The following is a 21,441-nucleotide window of genomic DNA, read 5'->3' as shown; positions in this document are numbered from 1 at the left end:
GGCGCGATATGGTGCGCGCGTAATCTAGGGGTCTAAGCAGTGTGCTGGAGACTGAGAGCCCGCTTGATGTATATCCTACAACTAACCCAACACTCCTGTCAGACTTGTTTTTAGGTTATCTGATTTAGGCAGCTATCGATGAGAAGCACCTGACGCCATCAAAATAATGGCACCATATCGTGGCGTTTAACGAAGCGTTGAATGGATGTGAACAATGGCTGCCCTGTTGTTGTTGTTTTTTTGGGGGGGGGGGCGTGGGTAGGCTTTTAACGTGACGCTCAAGTCCACTACAAAATCACGGTCGCAGCTGATGCTACCGTGTTCGGTCGATCCCCTTTCAAAAACAACAACAACGGTTTGTCCAGCTGATTCCCCCAGTTAAATCTCCGACGCGCCGTGCACCATCGGGTATGTGTCGTCGTCCAGTTCAAGACTAAAATATGGTGATGGTGGTGGAGGGGGGAGGGTGGTTGCATGCAGGCAACGTTTTAAAGGCGTGTGAATAGCCGTCGGGATAGAAATGCCGTGTCCGCGCAGTCTGGGGAGCTCTCTGGTACCGAGAAGCGAGTGCCCTCCCTTGGCAGGCAGCCCGTACAATGCGTGTTGCTCGCGACATTCCGGGTCAACGGTAGTTATTGAGTGTGGCGCGGCATTAACCTTCACGTATAGAATCTGCAGCGTGGCATAGGCACGGGCTAATGGATGGCATTTAAGGGCGATTGTGTTTTGGAAGTCATCGTGTAGTGAGAGCAAATGGCATGTCTAGAAATTATGAACAGACTAGTAAGCACATTTTAGACTTTTTGTTTATTGAGTCAACTTTTTAAGTTTGGTTGATTAAAATCATATCTTTATTCCTTTTTTTTAAAGGGTGGGAACAGCAAACAAAAAGTCTGAAAAAAACTAATTCATTTTTGTAGATGTATCCCGTCATAATCTATGTAAAAGTACAGTGTCCATTTACACAAAAGTAAAACAACAGTTACGTAGGCAATCGGGGGGAGGGGGGGGGTATACGACGTCACCTGTAGTAAGTGTGTTAATTGTACACTGGGACACTACGGCTATGCAGCAATGTTTATTTTGGGAATTCATGAAAAACATCACAAAGCGAACCACTCTGTTGTGTACAACTGCCAGTAAATAGAAGCCTCCTCGTCCGTACCTTGCACCATTGGGCAGGCTTGCTTGGCACATGACATTGATCAAAGTTATGCACTCATGATGGCCTCTCCTCCTGGTCTAAGCTGAGAAATGTGATCGTATGCAACACATAATTTAAAATGAGTCGCAAACACCCACTATCCCAAAGAAGAGAAGCAGCTATTAGCGAAATGTTTTTTTTTTGTTTTAATGTGTACCATCCGCCGACTTATCCCACGAAGCTATTGACAGTCACAGCTTGAACGATGCCTATTTACCGCAGGATGAAGTTTAATACAGTATATATCACACAGAGAGCACATCTTGAGTCCAAAAGGTCACCACAAGTTGTGAAATAGAAAAAAATTCAGTACCGATGGACGGGTTGCTTTTTTCTGTTCTTCTTCTTCTTAACATGTGATGTCCATCTGTCCATTGGGAGCGATAATCCTGTAAGACATCTCCACGATTCCCTGCCGTTGCGTTACAGTGTGTTTTTCACTGAAAAACAATATAATAGGTAGTGGGCATCCCTATAGAGGGACGCTCTTGTCTATACAATCTGCTCATTAGGACACAAAAATACTGTTAACTCAGTAATGTCTTCCTTTTGATGGATAGTACTTCAGCCAAGTGCTTACGCGTTTTCTCGTACTGTGTCCATTACCTTAATTTAGAAATGAGATTGTCATCGACCAAGACAAACAACAAACAACAAAATAGAGGAAATAAATAGGCTCCTCGCCATGAAACAAATGTTAATGGAAATGTCTAGCTCCATTTGAATTCGGGTCTTCTTTGGTCTACACACATACTGTAAATATGTAACTCGTAAAACGTGGATGGTGGCGTGAAAAATGATGGAGGTGAAAGTGCAGCCCTGCAATTTCTTCAGTCGCACCAAAGCGCTGGCAAAACGGCACCCCCACCAGAGGGAGCTCCGGAGAGCCCCTTGGTCTACTCTTCCTACGCCGGCCGCATATTTTGGAAGAGGTGGGGGGGGGGGGGGGTAACCCACAATTTTACCCCCCCCCCCCACCGCTAACATGTGACCTGCCACTGACTGTGGTGGTGCACCCACAATTTATGCTGGCTGGGTGGACAGCAGAGGCCAGGGGTCATTCTAGAAACCTGCCCCCCCCCCCCCGCCCCACACACACATTGATTCCTCTCTGTTGTGCCGGGAGATCGAACTGGCAACCTCTTGTGTCTTTTGTGCACGTGTGTGTGTGGATGCGGCATGAAATGGAACGTGATAAAAAAAAAAGAACAAGGAAGCAGCTTCCTTCGGTACCGTTAGCTGCTCCAGGCTCCTTTGACACCAAAACTTAGTTGATGTTTATTGGTTTCCACCTCATATATAATAGTACATTGACACTGGGGGCAAGGGAATGTGGTTCTTTATTCCTCCTCCCTTTCAAGAATTTCAGATTCGTCTCCTTGCTGTCTTAGAGCACTGGCTGCAGTAGTCATTTCCGATGACACAGACCCGACTTGTTCGATTCACGGCAATTTTGGACACGCAAATCAGCGGTGTCCGTAACGAGTGATGAGCGCAGTGTGAACGCTACTTTCTGTCTTGTGCTGCCCGTGAAAAAGATCCAATCAAGTTCGCCCCTTCTCCTTTTGTTATGATGATTGCTCCCCCACCCCCGACCACGTATATATTCTTTATTACAGTGTTGTTATTATTATTTTTTTTATCATTGTTGTGCCTCAACCCACAGGGTGTCACAAATATATCCACATTCTTGTGCGTGTGGCATCCTCAACCCTTTCTGGGAAACGTCCCGTAAAACATCAGCCAATCGCCCCGGTGGTGATGCACCCCCATTGCTGGCCACGTGGCTTTCTCTCTCTCGCTCTCGCTCGCTCGCTCGGCTGCTGGGTCCAGCGCACAGGTAACCTGCCGTGGCTCTTCAGGAAGCAGAGTCCCTTAGAAGCTGTTCGATCTCGGCTACGACCTGCGTGGCGTCCAGACCCTCCCCTCGAGTGCCGTGCCTCTCCCGGCTGGCCAGCATGGCAGGCTCGGCATCGGCCTCTTCCAGTTCGGCGCACGAGGGCTCCGGTATTGGAGCGAGCCGCCTGGCGGAGAAGGGCAGGCTCGTCGGGGCGAGGTGAGCGTTGTTCAGCGGCGTCGGCGCGACATTGTTGGGTACCGACGGGCCGGCGCACTCTTGGCACGGCATCGAGGCGCTGCCGTCGCTGTCGTCGCTGGGCGTCGTCGTCGACTTGCCGTTGTTGTTGCCGTTGTTGCCGTTGTGGTCGGCGTTCGGGTGCCGCGGGGGGCTCTTTGCGGCCGCGCCGGCGGCGTACGGAGCGGCGCCCAGACGCAGCGTGTTCGGACGCGACCCCGGCACAGGCGGCCGCTCGGCGGACGAGCCAGAGGCGTTCGCGGCGGGGCCGGTGAAGGCGAGGTAAGGCCGAGAGGTGGCGCCGGGGCTCGGGGTGGGCGCCCCGTCCGAGTCGTCCTTGCCGAACGTGGAGAACGTGCGCCGGGGGAAGTCGCGGTGGGGGCCACCCGCCGGGGCGTCGCCCGTCGCCACGGCCACGTAGACCCCCTCGTGGCACGCGCCGCCGCCGCTGGGCCTGCCCTCGGCTCCGTTGAAGGCGGGCATCCAGCACCGGTCCGAGTGGCCCAAAACCTTGCACTCGGGAGTGCAGTTGGAGTGGACGTCGCCGTCACCTGCAAGAGATTGCGACGTCTTCACTGCCACGCTCTATTGCCCGAGTCGTAATCGTCGTGAGCCACGGCCAATCCACTGCTGCGTGAACGCCTCCCCAAGCCGCCGCTGCCACCACCTTTTCAGTACGTGCGTACGTACGTTGAACTTCTGTCACACCGTACGTAGCCAACCGTGCCAATCGGAGGATTCTCAAAATCCTGCGATGTAATGATCGCAACAGGGATGATTTCGTCGCTCCATCTCTGCTCTCGGATGCACTTCCATACTTTGACCACCGCGACTACACCGTTATTCTTGACCATCGGCCTACATTCTCCTACGAGCAAAGTGTCCTGCCCAAGCCCGCTTAACTTTCTTAACAGGTTTGAATTGCGTCATTATGCTCGTGTTTACTTTCCTAGTCGATATTTTCGCACTTCCTGTTTCTCGGCATAGATGCGCGGCAGAGATGCGTGCTTGATGGCACGTTTCCCGAGTTTACATTGTTCCATCTTAGTCCTGACACCCGAGTTGTAATTTCCCCTCAAAATACAGCCTCCAGTTCTCTCTATTGTTTGCTGAAGTTTTCTTCACGCATATCATTGTAGTTACCTCTCCCCATTCGCCAATAGTTGCCATTGTGTGAAGGAATGTGCAACGAATACCAAGGTGTTTCACAACAACAGTAACAAGATTATTCTTGCAGAATTCACCAATATTCCGAACGGTGAAAGAAAAAAAATGTCAAAAGGGTTTTTTTGCACGGGCAACTGAAATAGACAGCGTCCATGGCATGGGTCCTGCAATATTGGTATTTTTAACGTGTGATTCTTTTTTGTTCTCTCTCGTGTTTTTAGCTTGCTTGGCTCAATTCTACATTCATTTTCAGCTGGATAATCTAGATTAGATACCATACACACATATATATGAAAAAGCCACTTGGCAATAAATAGCGCGGCATATAATTAATGCATTAAATAATAATGCTTTATGTGCGGCTTTGCATGCATTAGCACGCTTCGAGCAATGCGATTAAAACATTCTGCTCGTCCCAGAGATGTAATGAAAATTTCCACTTTTTATGCTTATCACAAGGGTTGTGCGAGGAGAGAGCGAGAGGGGAGAGAGCGAGAGCCTTCGCCTGGGCCTCCTCGCATCTTCGAACGGCATCAAAGCTTGGCACGAATCTCTTAGCGCTGCGAAAACGCATTATGGACCCTCCACGCTCCGCTGCCCTTGCGCCAGCGATCAAATAGATGCATGAAAATATACAAGCGCAATTCCGTTTATCTGCGCAGATTTTACGGAAGGGGGGGGGGGGGGTGACGGGCAAGCGGGGGTTGTGGGCCGTCCTGGCGAGCATTGTTCTTCCCAACTGACGAACCGGACGGCACCCCCAGTACCTTGCTCTTCCCGAGGCCCGGCTGCGGCGGCGGCGGCGCCGTCGTCGGTACAGCCGCGCTGTGGCTGCAGCGGGACGGTCTCCTTGGCCGCCACCTCGCTGTAGGAGCCTCGCGTCGTGTCCTGGTCGCTGTCCCCCGGGTCGCTGTCCCCATGCCCGCTGTCCTTGAAGCTGAGCCGGTCCGCCTCCTTGCACGACAGGCTGTTGGCCAGGGAAAAGGGGGGCAGGCGGGGGGGGGGGCACTCTGGGTCTGATGGGCGCCGCTGCAAGCTTACAAAGAGGTTGAGTGTCCGAGCACGTGCAGAGATTTCTGGAGCGAGTCCCAAATCCTTCCAAACGCTGTCATGTTCCGTATTAGGAGAGAGCTGTCTATGAGGTAAAGGATATTTTAAGACGTTACGGCTGAGTTTTTTTGTATTTTCTCAACAACAAAAAAAATGCCGTACATTCTTTTGATGTGAATAGACACACACTCCACATTGTGCCAACATGGCTCCGGATAACAATGAGCCAAGGCCGAAACAGTGAGCTTTAAACTTTCAAACTGAAGGCGATAGTCGCCAGCGTTTATTTTTCAGATTGATAGGCATTGGAATTTATTTTTATGTTGAATTTCCCACAATCGGCATTTAATTGAACGTTTGTCGCATTCCAACTGTTTAGCATTTGGCAGGAAATATGGCCACCTGACAACACGGGATTCTGCCAAGCCACAATACCGCCTTCCCCTTGCTCCTCTCCCGTGGTGTTGTTATGGATATTAGCTTCGTCTGCAAATTACCAGCGCAAAACAGAACTTAATTTGGAGGCAAGGTGCTGAAAATATTACGGGTATCGCGTGCGTGACGTGTTAAACGCTCACCTTCTAGACGACTGCTGCTGCTGCTGTTGCTGCTGCTGCTGTCGATTGAAATGGTTGTTGGGCTCCAAGAAAAAGCGAGACCTCTGCAAAAGAGCAACGGGGCATGCCATCGTCATTCACACACTTCGAATTCACGATCGCGTACGGGCAGACGCTGCATATGTGCACGTGAAATTTGTTAGTTTTGTATATCGCCACTGCATGCCATTTCCTTCACTTCCATTCTCACCACGGAAGATTGCAACATTCACCATTTTGTTTAGTAACAGGAGCAATCCGTACGAAGCAGGGTTATTGTGCCAACGTTAGCGCCCGACGTCTGTCCACGAATAGGAACGCAGACTCTGAACCCCTTGTCGAGAGAGCGCAAGCTCGCACGTTTGAAGACGAGTCCTCGCCGGGACCACGTGTTTTGTGTGTTTTTTAAACGTACATGAAGCTCGCCAAAAGGAGTGCTCGGATCTCAGCAAGCATAATGATGGCAATCCGTATTCTTCGAATGTGCCTCCTCATTATATCCGCTTCTGAGTCTCTTAAACATCTGCCACCAGCAGATCCCACGGACTCCTGGGTCCCCCCTCCCCCCGTCGTGTTGCTCAATCCTCGCCAGTCCGAGCGGCAAATGCGATCAACATATGCCCGCTGATTGACGCACTCTGCACTTGGTTCCCTTGGGGACGTTGGTTTGCGTAGAGGTCGAACCATGAATCCACCACCCCCCCCCCCTCCCGGTATTGTACCTCCCCTATTCAGTTGCTTCACATTATAATTGCTAACCGGAGCAAAACGCATGGAGATGAAATTTGAGCAAAGTCAATCAGTCATACACAATGCGCCTATATTTGATACTTGATTGCAATTTAATTACGCGGACAGTCTACGGAGATATGTATGGAACAAAAATGTATTATTTTCCCCTCCCCGTGCACGCTGCATTGTGCGTAACGCACACTTGGTGGAGGGGGGGGGGGATGATGAATCGTGATGGATGATTGATTTTCGATATTTATGAAGTCATTGCCGGGGCAGTCGCGGAGGGAGAATTCAGCGGAGAGTACTTCGCGGGCCTCCGCGGGCCGCACGGTAATTTAAAAAATGGGGCCGTCTCGCATCGTTCACCTGTGCGGCGGGCTGCGCGAAGCCGCCTAGCAGCAGGTCAGGCTGGCCAGACACACCGTTGAGAGCGTGGCACGGCAGGGGCTTGCGAGGCGCTGGTGCCGCCGACGAGCCGTAGGTGGGCGCGGGCGCCTTGCGGTACACGGCGGCGTCTTCCCCGCGCGCGTCCCCGGAGCCGCGTGTGCCGCCCGCTGCCTCCGAGGGCAGGAACGACTGGTACTCGTAGGTGTGCAGCGCGATGACGGACGCCAGGTCGGCGTCGGAGCCCGCCTTGCTGCAGGCGGCGGCCTCCAGCTCGTTGCGCACCAGCGTCACGTCGTTCTTGCGCGGGCTCGGCTGCGCGCTGGACTCGGCGGCCGCGCGGCAGTTGTAGGTGCGCATCTCCTTGTTCTCCCGCTTGCAGCGCAGCGCGATCATCACCATGGCCACGAGCAGGACGCACGACACGGCGCCCAGCGCCACGATCACGATGAACGACGTCGTGAAGGCGCCGTCCGCCCCGCCGGCGCCGCCCCCGCCGTTGCCGCCGACGTCGTCGCCGGAGCTGCCCAGGAGCCGGCCCTCGGGACGCGCGTCCGTGACGAGCACGCGCACCGTGGCCGTGGCGGTGAAGGCCGGCTCGCCCCCGTCGCGCACGGCGATGGCCAGCTCGTGCCGCGCGTGCTCGTAGGGCAGCGCCCGCGCCGTGCGCACGTCCCCGTTGGAGGCGTCGATCCGGAAGAGGCCACGGTCGTTGCCGCGCGCAATCGAGTAGCTCAGCCGGGCGTTCTCGTTGCCGTCCCCGCCGTCGTCCACGTCGCCGCCGCCGGCGCCGTCGTCGTCGGACGCACGCACCTGCGTGACGAGCGTCCCGGCGCGGGCGCCCGGCGCCACGTACACGTCGGCCGTGCCGTTGGCGTCGAGCGGCGGCGCGACGACCACCGGCGCGTTGTCATTGACGTCGCCGATGACGAGCGCCACGGCCGCCTCGCCGCGCAGAGGCGGCGCGCCGTTGTCACGCGCCTGCACGCGGAACTCGAGCCGGCGCGCGTGCTCGTGGTCGAAGGCACGCAGGGCGTAGAGGGCGCCGCTCGCCGGGTTGATGGACACGTAGGTGAACACCGACATGCCGTCGATCTGCGAGTCCACGATGGAATAGGCGACCTGCGCGTTCTGTTGCGCGTCCGAGTCGCTGGCGCTCACCGAGCCGATGTAGGCGCCGGGGATGTTGTTCTCGGGCACGTGCAGCTCGTAGGTGGAGCGGGAGAATCGCGGCGCGTTGTCGTTCTCGTCCGTGACGCGCACCGTGAACGTCTTGACCGACACGAGCGGCGGCACGCCGTTGTCCCGCGCCACCACCGTCAGGTTGTACTCGGCGGCCGCCTCGCGGTCCAGCTGCGTCGCCGTCACCAGCGTGTAGTCCTCGCCTCCGTCCGAGGCGCGCAGGGCGAACGGCAGCGCCGCGCCGGGCCCCACGGCCGACGCGCCCTCGAGCGTGCAACTCACGCGCCCGTTGGCGCCCGAGTCGCGGTCCTTCACGCGGACGAAGGCCACGAAGGCGCCAGGCGGCACCCCCTCGGACACGCCGATGACGGCCGCGCCGCCCGTGCCGCCGCCGCCGCTGCCGCTGCCGCCCTGGCCGAGGATGAGCACCTGCACGTCGGGCGCGTTGTCGTTCACGTCGAGGATGCGCACGAGCACCTCGCCGTGCACGGGGATGGAGTTGGGCCCCCGGTCGCGCGCCTGCACGTAGATCTCGTAGGCGTTGGCCTCCTCGTAGTCGAGGGCGCCCTTGAGCGTGACGCGGCCCGAGCGCGAGTCCACCGCGAAGAGGTCGCGCACGCGCGGCGCCACGTGCGCCCCCAGCGCGTACACCACCTCCCCGTTGGCGCCCTCGTCCGGGTCCGACGCGTTGAGCTGCACGACGGGCGTGCCCACGGGCGCGTTCTCGGGCACGCGCGCCTGGTACACGGGCCGGTCGAACGTGGGCGCGTTGTCGTTGGAGTCGAGGACGCGCACGGTCAGCAGGGTGGTGCCGGTCAGCGGCGGGTGGCCCCCGTCGAGCGCCGTGAGCACGTACGTGTGCACGGCCTGGCGCTCGCGGTCCAGCGCGCGGCGCACCACCAGCACGGGCGCGCGGGCGCCGCCGCCGCCCGCCGGCTGCACGTCGAGGGCGAAGGCGCCGTCGTCGGGCTCCATCGCGTAGCGCCGCAGCGCATTGGCGCCCGCGTCCGGGTCGTGGGCGCCCTCCAGCAGGAACCGCGTGCCGGCCGCGGCGCTCTCGGTGATCTCGAGGAGGGCGCTCTCGGCCGGGAAGCGCGGCGCGTGGTCGTTGACGTCCAGCACGTCGACGTGGACGCGCGCCAGCTCCATGGGCCGGTCCAGGACGGCCTCGAGCAGGAGGGCGCAGCCCGAGTCGCCGGCCACCCGGGGGCACACGGCCTCGCGGTCGAGGCGCCCGCGCACCCGCACCTCGCCGCTCTCGGCGCTCACGACGAGGTAGTCGGAGGCGTTGGTGCCCTGCAGCGCTCGGAATCCGCGCGCGTGCAGTTGCGCGGCGGTGAGGCCCAGGTCGCGGGCCAGGTTCCCCACGAGCGTCCCCGGCGGCTCCTCTTCGCGGACCGAGTAGCGCAGGGCCGACGAGTGGGCGGAGGCCTGGGCGGCGGTGGCGGCGGCGGCGGCGGCCGTGACGGCGCAGCGCAGGCAGCACAGGCAGAGGAGGGCGGCGAGGAGAGGATCCATTTCCCCGGGGCAGGGCGCGCCAGGGCACGACGCGCGGTGAAGATCGACCGCCGAGCTGCGTGCGTGGACAGCGCCGGCTGAGGAATCAGAATTGCGGGGAGATAAAGGGGGAGGGTCGGGCAGGAACACGGAATGATTAATGATAATGAAAAAACAGGTTATGGGGAAACAGGTTTTGGGGGGGAAAAACCCTGTGAATTGTGCTTTTTAATGCCGATATTTTCAGTTGTGGAAAATTAAATTGTGATGTGAAAATGTAAAAACGAATAATGCATAATCAATAGCTATTACCAGAATGAATGGGGGTGCTAATTTTTTCTTTCACTGTCCGAAACATTGCGTGCCATTCACACGATTCGAAGGTCGCAAACCACAGGGTGCAATCTGCGACCGCGTTTGTGCGACACCTCGCCGCAGCCGCCGCGAGAGGCCCCCTCCAATCAGGGGCGCATTGTTCGGCCCAACTTGTACCGCCGGTGAGCACGGCCGAATCTCCCGTACACTCTCCGAGGAGCCGCTCTCTGTTCACTTCCGCGGGCTCTCGACGAAGTCAAACGGTGCAGCATTGGTGGCGGGCGCGCGGTCACATGTGGTCATGCCACGTACGCATTGCCGGAATACGCCAACGTTTTACGCTCCGAGCTAATGTGGCGCGTCATTAAATGTTGCCCCCACCACACCGAATACGGTCGTGGTTGTTCCAAGCAAAGTGACAAGCGTGGGGGATATTTAGGTCAACGTATGCGCGTTGACAAGGCCGTTGGGTTTTCTTCCCATCGTGCCCTACTCATAGGTACATCAGACTCCCCTCCAGCTTGTCGTGGCCAAAGCCATTGTTACACTTAAGCAGCGTGAACAACAACAACAACAAACATCGGCCAAAATTTCCATTCATTGCGAGAGTGGAGGAATGGAAATGGTGGAATGGAGCGGTCGTGCATCGCACGTAGCATGAGCGCTCCTCGGCATACACTCTCACACTCGGGGGGAGGGGGGGGCAACATGGGCCAGAGACACGGTGGCCGACACAACATTCATCGTCGAAATATCTGTTTTGTAAACGGGCTCATGTATCAGATTACGCGTGTCCGGTATCACTACGTCAGCAGAATAGGAAGCATGAAAAACAAACAGTGGATAGATAAAAGTCATATCGAGCTACATACTTATTAGTGTACCCCTTGCAGCAACAATCTAGTTAATTGCTCTAATATATATATCAGGCTGCAGGTAATTGACAATTACTGACATTTACATCAGGCTGTAGCCATGGCAGCCATTTGTACTTCGTTACACACCAGACGTCGGTATAACAGGCCATCATTGAAGTTAGTACCCCTAGAATTAGCCAACACTCAAACCGTGATATTTAAAACACGCTGCAACGTCGCATATCTGCTCGCTGAGGACTTAAGGTATATATGTGGATGAGGTGAAGAGTTCAGATATGCAAACATCTATTTAAAGTCACATTTACACTGTGCACAATGCACCGCTGCTGAGTGCGGGCGGATATGCGACGTTGTACTGAACTGAAAACGTGTATAAAGTGGCAACACGGTGCGACGGTGGTCATAACGCTGCCAATGGACAGACTGCAGCCCGTTGGAACACTAGTACACTAATCATTATCCACAGGCTCGCTGATAGGTGTTGTCGGGTTTTGCAAGATAGGCTGTAAATGCGAAATCAATGGGAGAAATATTTGATCCCAACAGCGACCCGTGCACTTCCGTGCACGTGATGAAGCTACGGGACGGCCCTCTCCTCTGTGGTTTTTTATTCGAAATCGCATCTTCATACGTGGCGCAGCGTCTCTGTCGGTCTCTGCAATAAAGCGCTCTCGTTCGGTCCAAGAAACAATAACCATAAACAAGGAGGGGAGGGTGGGCTTGGCGCAATCATTAAACTGCGAGGACAAAAAAAAAGCCAACCGTGAAATTAACAGTATCTTAGCCACCACCTGGACGCTAATTAAACACAGTGCACGTCGGAAACAGAAGTAATAAGGCTATGCCACCAATAGGCAGCGCCGTGCTGTTCTAGAGTGCACATCAAGAAGACCCAACAACATCTATATGATCGAAAATAACAAATGATCGCAAAAGCATGCGCCCGAAAAGCGCACAGGGCTTACGTATGGGCTGAGGCATTTGGAGCGCAAGGTTCCCCTTGCCGTAAGTTAAATGGTTGTGTAAACGCGTGTTCGTGGGAATAGCGCTGTGCCAAGTCCCCATAGGGCATCACGACGTGCAGTGTGCTACAACCACGCGCGCGCTACACAGAGTGCCGAATAAAATACTCTGGCGCGCTAATCCGGCAGCGAGATTGCTGGCTTGGCTCACTGAGCAGCAGGCAGCGGATTCGCCCTTTTACCACAGCCCAGGGTGGTTGGTATCCGTCGGGTATTTTTTTCTTTTTGGCAGGAGTAGCAAGCAACCCCAAAAAAAAGTGTGAAATTATCCCGACTGGAAATCAGACCAACGGAATCAATTTTCATGATAGATGTAATCCTGGCCTTATCAATAATAGAGCACCACACATTCCTTTTATTACGTCTCGGACTCCCTTTCGCATTTAATCTCAGGGTTCCTTTCCATTTCGTTCCTCGTGCCTCATTCATTCCTGGCATTTAAGATGCGAAGAGAAAGTAAACGAAACGCTCGCTTTTGTGTCGACGCCGTCCGCTCACCGGGGTTCGTTCGTCTTAACATCCCAGGACCACACGCAATATTGGCATGCTTCGCTGAATTCTCAAATGTGTTGATAAGGCATCTGTGTTTTGTCGAGGCGTGTGGTCAGAATTCAAATGAAGACCTATGGAAAACCCACGCCCCCACCCCCACCTTCTCCTCTCCTCCCCCCCTCCGCTCCTCAGTCCCCAATGACTTTTAATAAGGCGTCTTATTGTCGCAAGAGGCAGTGTCCTTTATCATGTTCATATCCGACAATGCCGAGTGGATAAGACATCTGGACGAGATAAAGTTTGCTGTAAAGGCCGTGCGCACTGAGTAACACAGCGAGGCGTGTGTCCGGCTCCGTACACACATTGATTACATAATGAACACGTTTCGGAATAACCTGAAATGAAAGTTGCTCGAGATGACGCGCTCGATCCTGATTTTTTTTTGTAGTTTTGTAGCCAAATAAAAAGGGGGAAAAGAACACAACGGGGGTCCGCGCTTGCTCAAAAAAATTAAATAGTCACGGCCATGATCGCTTTGTCTTCAAAGAAACAACAACAACAAAGCCATGGAATTGAGTATAGTTTGTGAAAGAGCACGACGCCGCGCCGAGGAGAATGACAATTACAATTTCACGAGATAACAAAAAAGACGAGTGATGTAGCCTCACGGATTGTCCGGGCGTCGTCATTGGCGCTCGGAGCGAGCCGGGCTGTGGTGGTGGTGGTGGTGGGGGGGGTGACAGCGTCCTCAGTGGAGCGCAATGAAGCGACGGAGAGCGGCAGTGCGTCGTGTGCTTGCTACTGAACGCGCTATGACCAACGAATGAACAGAGGATGACATTACACCCCGTCCATTCGCATGGTTGGGATTTGCGTTGGCTCGCCATCGTCTTTCCTTCCCGGACACTCGGCACCGAAGCGCGCCGCGCACACAAACCCAGGAGACACCGAAAACAACAAAAAGCCCGCCCCCCCCCCCCATCAAGCTATTTGGCTGTTGGGACAAGTGCTTTTAACGAGCACCTACGAAGGCCGAGTACAGCCAGCAACCATGCCCGGCCGCCTTTGTCTCCCTAAATTGTGAATCATTTCGGAATTAAATTATTTACAAAACCGCACCACCGGGTTGAGTCGACCTGGCGGGGGGGGGGGGGGGGAATCCCAGCACCGGTTCGCTGACAATCGCCACTGATCTCGTTGCGCGGACACAAACTCGCAGCAGCGGGCACAGAATCTTACCCCGTTCTCTGCGGCGACGCCGTGCACTTGGAGAACTCTGCTCCGCCGGCTCCTTGGGATGGCGGTGGCTTGAAGGGTTGTCGCGCGGGTCAAGACGACGTCCTCGCTCTCGATGTTTATTCCTCCACGGTCCCTCGGGAGGGTGACTTACGGGCGAAACGCATCGTCTCACGCGAGCCCGGAGCCCGTGTCGGAACGGGAGCGCAGTGAAGGATGGTGAGTTTCTCTCCCTCTGGCACTCGCGCTCTCTCTCTCTCTCTCTGCTTGTCTCTCACGCTCCCCGTCGCGCACTCGCCCAGAGCGCACAACACTCGGTCCCGAATGAATTGCCAAGTGACCCCGCGCACGCGGGGCTTTGCGGGAGATTAATTACGATTAATAATATTCTTATTATTATTTTATCGCCGCTACGGGGATTGAATTGCCGTCTACCTGCACAGTTGCAGGCAGCGGCGGCGGCGGTGGAGAATAATAATAATTAAAAAAACTATCAAGCAATGGGTAGTAAGGAAGACAAACGAGAGAGAGTGGAGAGGAGAGTCGTGGGTGCTATCCCAAACGCGGCGGGTCTCGGTGTTTGGGAGCGCATTCGAATCCCGTAAGCGGGCGAGATGAGCGCTTTAGCTCAGGCGCAGCAGCCTATTGCGGTGAGACACACACGCTCGGAGCCAATCACAGCTCTCTCCGTCCGTGCTTGTGGCCATCCCACCATTATCCATTCCTCTCCCTCTCCTCCTCCTCTCTCCTCTACAGCCCCCCCACCCCAAACCCTCGCTACCCCTCCCTCACTCACTTCCCCACTCGCTCCCTCCGTCCCTTACTTGCCCCCCCCCACCCCCCATCCCACCCTCCTCCTTTCTCCCTCGCTACCATCTGTCACGGCTGGGGGAGAGAAACGACGGCGGGATTTGGATGAGTGATGAATGGGGAGGACGCGCCAGGCTTGCCACCCGCTGTCGTGCGCGTGGAAGGGCCGGCGTGCTTTGCTAAATACGCCGCTGTACGGCGCGGCGCTACAGGTCACCCTGGCGGAACGGGGCTCCCTGCACGCCACATGCCCGGAGACTCGCTGCGGAGATCCATCACTGAAGCCGCATTCTCACTGTAACCGGTTTCTCTCATCGCACACCCCCCCACCCCACCCGAACTCCCTCCCCGCCTTCTCATCCGCGTCGTCATACCCTGCCGCGACGCATCTACGTATCTCTCGCGAAAGTTGCATCTGTAGAGGGGCCATTGCCTGAAACGTTAGCCTTGTAAGTGTTATAACCGCGGGAGGATTCGCGGTTGGTGGTGTTGTTGTTGAGGCTCTTCGGTGGAGTTTAGAGTTGTGGCGCGTTGTTCGCCATTATTGTTATGTCCGACGTTTCCCGCCCACGTACTTGCTCAAGAGCTTTTTTTTTTTTTCTACAAAAGAGACTAACATCGGAAGGCCTGCTACAAGTGTGTTCGTGTATGTTACACAGTCTGGGTGGATGTAAGGGGGGCAGCGTTAACGTGAATGGAAGAGGCGGTGCAGTGTTCTTAGCGAGGGGACTCAAGGCCATGAACATTTAAAGAGAACGTGTTGACACAGATGCCTTGCAGAAATAGAACATACAACTCTAACTCGTGTGCAGCTTTTCAGCGGCGGTAGCCTTCTAAAAATCACCAATATTTTTTTTATAACTCCCAAACTTGTAAAAAAAAAACTATTTCAATTGAATAAAAAATACGAAAATTCCAGCAATCTGACACGCGTCGAATTCGCCCCCAAAGTAACGTCTTCCCTTCTCGGTTGCTCGTCAAGTCGAAGTCGTTTTTGTGAAATAAGGGAGTGTTTGTGTCGAAAAACGTGACATTTAATTTGTTCGAGATCAACTTGAAGATAACTTAGCCCGCTACTCCAGCTCCTCCACCACCGCACAAACTCTGCGCGCGCGCGTCTGACACCACCACCACTAACAGCGCACGACTCTTTTTGTGTGTGTGTGTGAAGACGTCGAGCCGTCTTTCTCTACCCCCCCCCCTGTCTCTTGTAATTACTACCGGGCAAAACGTGCACCGGCAAAGAGTACAACTTGCTACGACCTCGACTCACGTGCGGGGAAGCGCATTATGTATTGATTTGCAGCTTTGCGAGAGCTTTAGCGCAACTGATTTTATTTTAATGAGGCGCTGTTGAGCTGCTCGTCGTATAGGATCTTTTTACCCCCCTCCATCTCCCTCCCCTCTCTCCCCTCTCTCCTCCCCCTCTCTCCCCCCTCTCTCTCCCTCTCACTCTTCCCAACAGCTAAAGGCCCCGAAAGCGTGGCAAATCCCATTTGCCGGAGCGACGCTTTCGTGCTGTATTTACCGCCGTTGCGAAGCGCCGCATTTTTCATCCCGGAGTCGAGGCCACCGTCAATTGTACGGGCTTTCCTTTCTCTCTGCTGTGCGTGGGGCTGGAGGTGGGAGGGGTGGGGAGGGGAGCGGGGGAGGGAGACGGGGGGGCAGCGGGAGTTGTCGAGGAGTGGGGAGGGGTGTGGACGAGCAGGGAAGGTGGTGGAGGAGAGGAAGAGGCTCGGGGAGAGGCGCTGGGTCAGTGGAGGATGATGTGAAGGTGCCACCAGGCAGGGTGGAGGAAAGAGAGAGAGGAACCCGCGTCTTGCGTTCCGGTGATCCAGCCGGCGCCCAACGCGTTACAGAAGCAGCAGCGGCAGCAGTGGCAACGAGAAACACCTCGAGTGATCTCACAAGTGCTCCGTATTACAGTATATGTATAGACGGTAATATGTGCCGTGTGTGTGTGTAGAATATATAGAGAGATATGCTGTTTATACAGTATATGCACAGCAGAACCTAGATTACCCTTAGCCCGTGCGCTTACGTATTAAATACAATATTTTAAAAAAAGCACACCAACTCGCAAACTCGCACGGATCGATCGGAACTCGTGCTCATAGACATAAAGTCGGGATGGGGGAGGGAGGGACCTTGGCAAGGCGAGCGATAAATATTTAATACCGCAATAAACGTCAACAATTCGCTCGCACTCCGCGTTGCAAGCTCTGCCAGGTTGGATGGAAATAGAAACTCTAATAGCCGGGGCGCTCTCCGTCGAGCCCATTTAAACCTGGTTAGAGCAGCTGCCCGCGCTGTGAACACGGGACGAGGGTTCGTTTGGAAGACCCCCACCACCACCACCTCCACCCACCCCTCTTCCTCACCCCCACCACCACCCAGACCTTACTTCCCCGGCGTCCCGCAAGAGTGCCGACCGCATTGCAATACCGTGCATACACTGTTTCTGCATCTCATTCGCATTTTCAGTGGCGCGCGGTATGCATTATGCATTTATGCAAGCGCTACGCGTCCTGCCTCGAAATGAGTTCCGGAATTCTTCTCGCTCTCGTAAGAGGCGCGCAGCCCAGCCCAGCCCAGCGCGTTCGGCGTCCGCGCAGAAAATGAGTGACAGCCCCGTGCCCAAGATTGATAGTTACCTGCGCAGATGGCGAATAGATTAAGCGCCGCTGTATAATTATAAGAGCCCGCGGAAAGCGGTCTTGCCAATGTCGTTACTTGTTACGCACCTCCCAGGATGATCCAGTAAGTGGAATGCATGTTGACGCATCTCCGTTATTAAGTTTATGCGGGTTAATATCTGGCACACGAAGCTCATATTGATAGGATGAGTGAAGGGGAATTTCTTTGGGCGCCGTGATGAAAATAATATAAATTATTGCATTTTTTTAAGCCTTTTTTTTTGGCCACGAGAGTAGGCTATGATGATGTGCAGCCTGCGAGATTGCTCCGCCAATAATAATGGCGCAAGGTCGTTGCGATTGACACGGACAGATAGGGTTTCCGCGTGTGCAATTAGTCTACTAATTATTTTTGTTGACTTCGAATGACGTCACTGAGCGAAATTGCATTGGTTATTTAAATATATATTTGAAAGAAAGCCCGATATATGCCAGTCCTCAGTTTTCGTAGATCATATTTTGCAGTGATATTTATATACTGAGGATCACAATACAACACGATAGCACGAGCAAACCACGATAATGGTTTGTGCAATTCCCTTTCAACGTTAGCGTTAAAGACACGACCACAGGCCACCGTGTGTATGTATAAGATATTGACCGCACACACACGACGAGACTACATGCATCATCGGGCGCGTTTCACGGCCATTGACATCTTTAAAGCTTTTTTGACCGCATCGACCACTCATATGAGATAACAAAACAACTTGGAGGGGTGCGGGGGAGGGTGGAGGAGGGGGAACAGCCGTACGATACCACACACTTGTTGGCATCTCAGCTTTGTTCGGATAGACGTGTAACATTTGACACCCCTCCCTCCCTCACAAACCACACCCTGGCTCACCCCACGCGCCACCTCGCCATCCACCACGATTTTCTCAGCGCAACTTCTTACCATATGCCAACCGAGCGCCCGTGCAGATCGAGGGGCAATTTCTGCCGTTGAGCCGTACGGGGCGAGGCCGTGGTGTCAACCGTTGCCACCTCCGCAAAGGTGGCAACATACACGAGTCCTTTTGGTTTCCAACTTAGGGCTTGAGAAGATCAAATCTTGCAGGGAAAAAAAACACCGCATGGTTTGCGCTCCTCCATATGGCCACACAGCTTTGGTTTATTTTTTTTTTGTTGCAGGCGTCCAAGTCACTCCCGATCTTCCGAACATCTAATCCTTCAACTGTGCCCCTGGCACCTAAAGCCGCCCCATTTTAGAACAAATCTTTCGGTCCCCTTAATCGCGTGGTAATACTTTGCCCTTTCATCATCTCAGAACTCGTGAGCTGCGCGTTCTTTCATTACGGTGCCTTGGGTCGTGAGCTTTGACCATTTTTTTTTGCTGAATCCCAAGAATCTTAAGAATGCAGGATGTGTTTCGCGAGACATGGATTTTGTGTTGATGGGTTTTCAGACCACGTGACCTCAAATGGCATTCTGTTACAAATCTCCTCGTTTGATACATGATCCTACAATTTTCTGTCACAAAGTCGACAAATAGATATATAAACATTTTTTTGTTTTTCCGGCAAAAATATACAAACATTATTTATGTGTTTATGCGTACATATGCACATAGAATTGCTAAGAATGTGTAGGTAGCCGTAAATGCCCAGTGTGTTTCTTGGAGGGCTATCTACGAGTGACACGCCAGTGGCTAGCAGAAGAGGACATTGGAATTCTATACCCTTAATCTTTTTTTGCCTTCGTTTTTTTCCACCTTAGAGGCTTTGGGGTTCAATAGTATGTGATTCCAAGGATGAGTTTGATAGATCTGGCATGACGCGCCGAGCCCTGGGTGGCCTACCTAGAAACCGTGGCGAATGCTTGACAAATGCATGGAGTTGAATGTGCCCACCAAAAGTCTATTCATATCTGCCTTAAGAAAAAAACATTGCTCCTACCTTCGTTCAACTGGATTAGAAATAACTGGATAGGTTTCAATTAAATCCCTGTGTTGTATCGATTTGCTTCATAATACCCTAGTGCAGATTACAGGTATTCTTCTTCCAAATCTTCACCGCACCTTTCCACTCTCGAGATAAATACATTCTTTTCCTTTGCATATACAACCCATTTTTTTCAATCCACTGCTGGACGAGGGCCTCCGTGCACTTTGCGAGTTGTGGGAGCCATTTGAACATACTTCACCACGCCCGTCAGTGTGGGTTGAAGGAGGAAGTACAGTACAGCAGTGGGTATTGTTTTATTACTCTCTTTTGCCCACAACATCGCAACCACAACGCTGCCTGTGACAAAATGGCGTGCATTTTGTTCACCCATCCAATAACTATCCAAGCTCAGGCCTGCTCAGCCGCAGAAAGACCTGACAAGATGTGGGGGGGGGGGGGGTGCATTTCGGGCGATTCGATAATAGATTTGCTGTTATTACACTCAAATGCCCTGTATTGGCAATTGCGAGCACGCCAATTTGGGGTAACGTCAAACTCGGTGAGCACGATGTGGTTTTTGGGGGCTGCCACCGAGCCGCGGTGTGAAGGGCATTTGGGGGCTCGGTTGTCGACATTTGACAAGCCGACGCGATGCGTTTTACAACAGGTGCCGCTTGCGCGTTATGGGTTTAACTGTTGGGTCTCGATGAGAGGACGCTGGGGGGTGGCGTCGTTTGTGTACGCCAGGCACGTTGCACTGAATATCGCTCTCGCACGCACAGACATCCCGTGATTACACACCTGCTCCTCGAGATGAACATCGCCGTCAAGGACGCGCCCCCGCCGCTTTAAGTTTGTAGCCGACACCACGATCGGTTTCTCAGATGCGGTTGCCACGTGAAGTGAAGGGTATAACCTCCGTTACGGGTTTCAGCGTGCGCTCGCGACCAGTGATTTGCGTGGTCAAATGTGACACCTGTCCAGAGTGCCAATCCTCCTCCCCCCGCTGGTTGCTCCGGAGTCCGACGCTTCCAGCAGAGTTGCGGCGAGAGAAACGGTTGTTAAACTTGTCACCTCCGCCAAAGGAGGTGTGTTGTTGCAGCTGCTACAGCGCGGGACCCATTGCTGCACGGGGCGCAAAGGAGGCGGAGGTCAAGAAAGTGCTGGACCGTGCTAAATCACGCGAAAGATTAGCACGGTCGGCTACGTTCGGTGCAATAGAAGTTCAACATGCATACATAGCAGCGTAGCGTGGCTGGCATGGGGCCCTGGTGCTGCACGGAGTGAAATAGCCGCCTCCTGTACAGTCCCCCCCCCCAGGTTTGTAGGCCGATGCCTGGGCCCCTCTTGCCCCATGGGACCCTCAGTGCAGTTGCACCGCCTGCACGCTCGATGGCTCCGCCACTGGTAGCCCAACCGTATTACCGGTGATGTTTGTCATCACACGTTGTTATTCCACACTCTTGACTAAAGTGTGCGCTTCGTATGGGTGGGCAACTCCATGAAATGTAAAATGGACGTGGGCCATAATTCAAATAACCAATGGAATCAGATGTGTGTTCACAAGGGAGGATGTCATGTCTTTGGTTTAGATCTGTACGCATCCTTCCTGCTATTTACTCATCATGCAGCGGTGAAACCTGTGCCGCTGTGACAATGAAAAGCTCACATTAACCACATCACAGAAGGAATGTGTAACCATAGACTCTTCATGCTTCACAACCTATAATAGCGATATGGTTTCTCAGCACAAACCCTGTGCCTTGTGCACCAATTTCTATTCCCATTCCACTTGAAAGTGGTTCCCTGGCAAGATGTACAGAGAGAACCCAGTGGTATCGAGGTGATAAGGAAATTGACCATGAAGCGGATGTTTCCCGCAAGAGCAGAAATAATGTTTTGGAATAAAACCCGAATGTTTCCCAACTTGTTTCCCCTCTTTTACTCGTGATTTTACCGAAATATATATTTAAAAGACCAACACCACCCCCCCCCCCCCAATTGGGGCACCACGGTGGCGAGGTGTTAACTACCTCGCCTGGTTTACAGGGGGTCGTGAATTCGATCCCAACCTTGACATCTGCTGTATATTTGGAGTTTAGCATGTTTCTCTCCCCGTGGTAGCGTGAATGATTCTCCGGGTCCTGCGGTTTATTCCTCCACGTTTAGAAACATGCGTTTCGAGTATTTGGCTGCTATAAATTGCCACGTGATAAG

At 53.9% G+C, this 21,441-nt stretch overlaps 1 protein-coding gene and 1 long non-coding RNA gene across 2 annotated transcripts in view; one reads left to right on the top strand and one right to left on the bottom strand.

Annotated features, from left to right (window-relative positions):
- LOC144722734 (uncharacterized) overlaps nt 1-21,441 on the top strand; it is a 214,610-nt gene that overhangs the window by 3,812 nt on the left and 189,357 nt on the right. The window lies entirely within an intron of this gene.
- On the bottom strand, nt 3,063-14,565 carry LOC144722824 (protocadherin-10-like). Its single transcript, XM_078601271.1, has 5 exons — nt 13,836-14,565; nt 7,193-9,987; nt 6,074-6,156; nt 5,213-5,412; nt 3,063-3,829 (listed from the first exon to the last, which is right to left on the bottom strand). Exons 2-5 carry the CDS (start codon nt 9,908-9,910, stop codon nt 3,063-3,065), a joined length of 3,768 nt encoding a protein of 1,255 aa, XP_078457397.1. The 5' UTR covers nt 9,911-9,987; nt 13,836-14,565.

Source organism: Lampetra planeri, chromosome 15, assembly GCF_965212315.1.
Source record: "Lampetra planeri chromosome 15, kcLamPlan1.2.h2, whole genome shotgun sequence".
Classification (NCBI taxonomy): domain Eukaryota; kingdom Metazoa; phylum Chordata; class Hyperoartia; order Petromyzontiformes; family Petromyzontidae; genus Lampetra; species Lampetra planeri.
The sequence above is the reverse complement of the archived record's forward strand: the minus strand, read 5'-3'. Positions and strand labels throughout refer to the sequence as shown.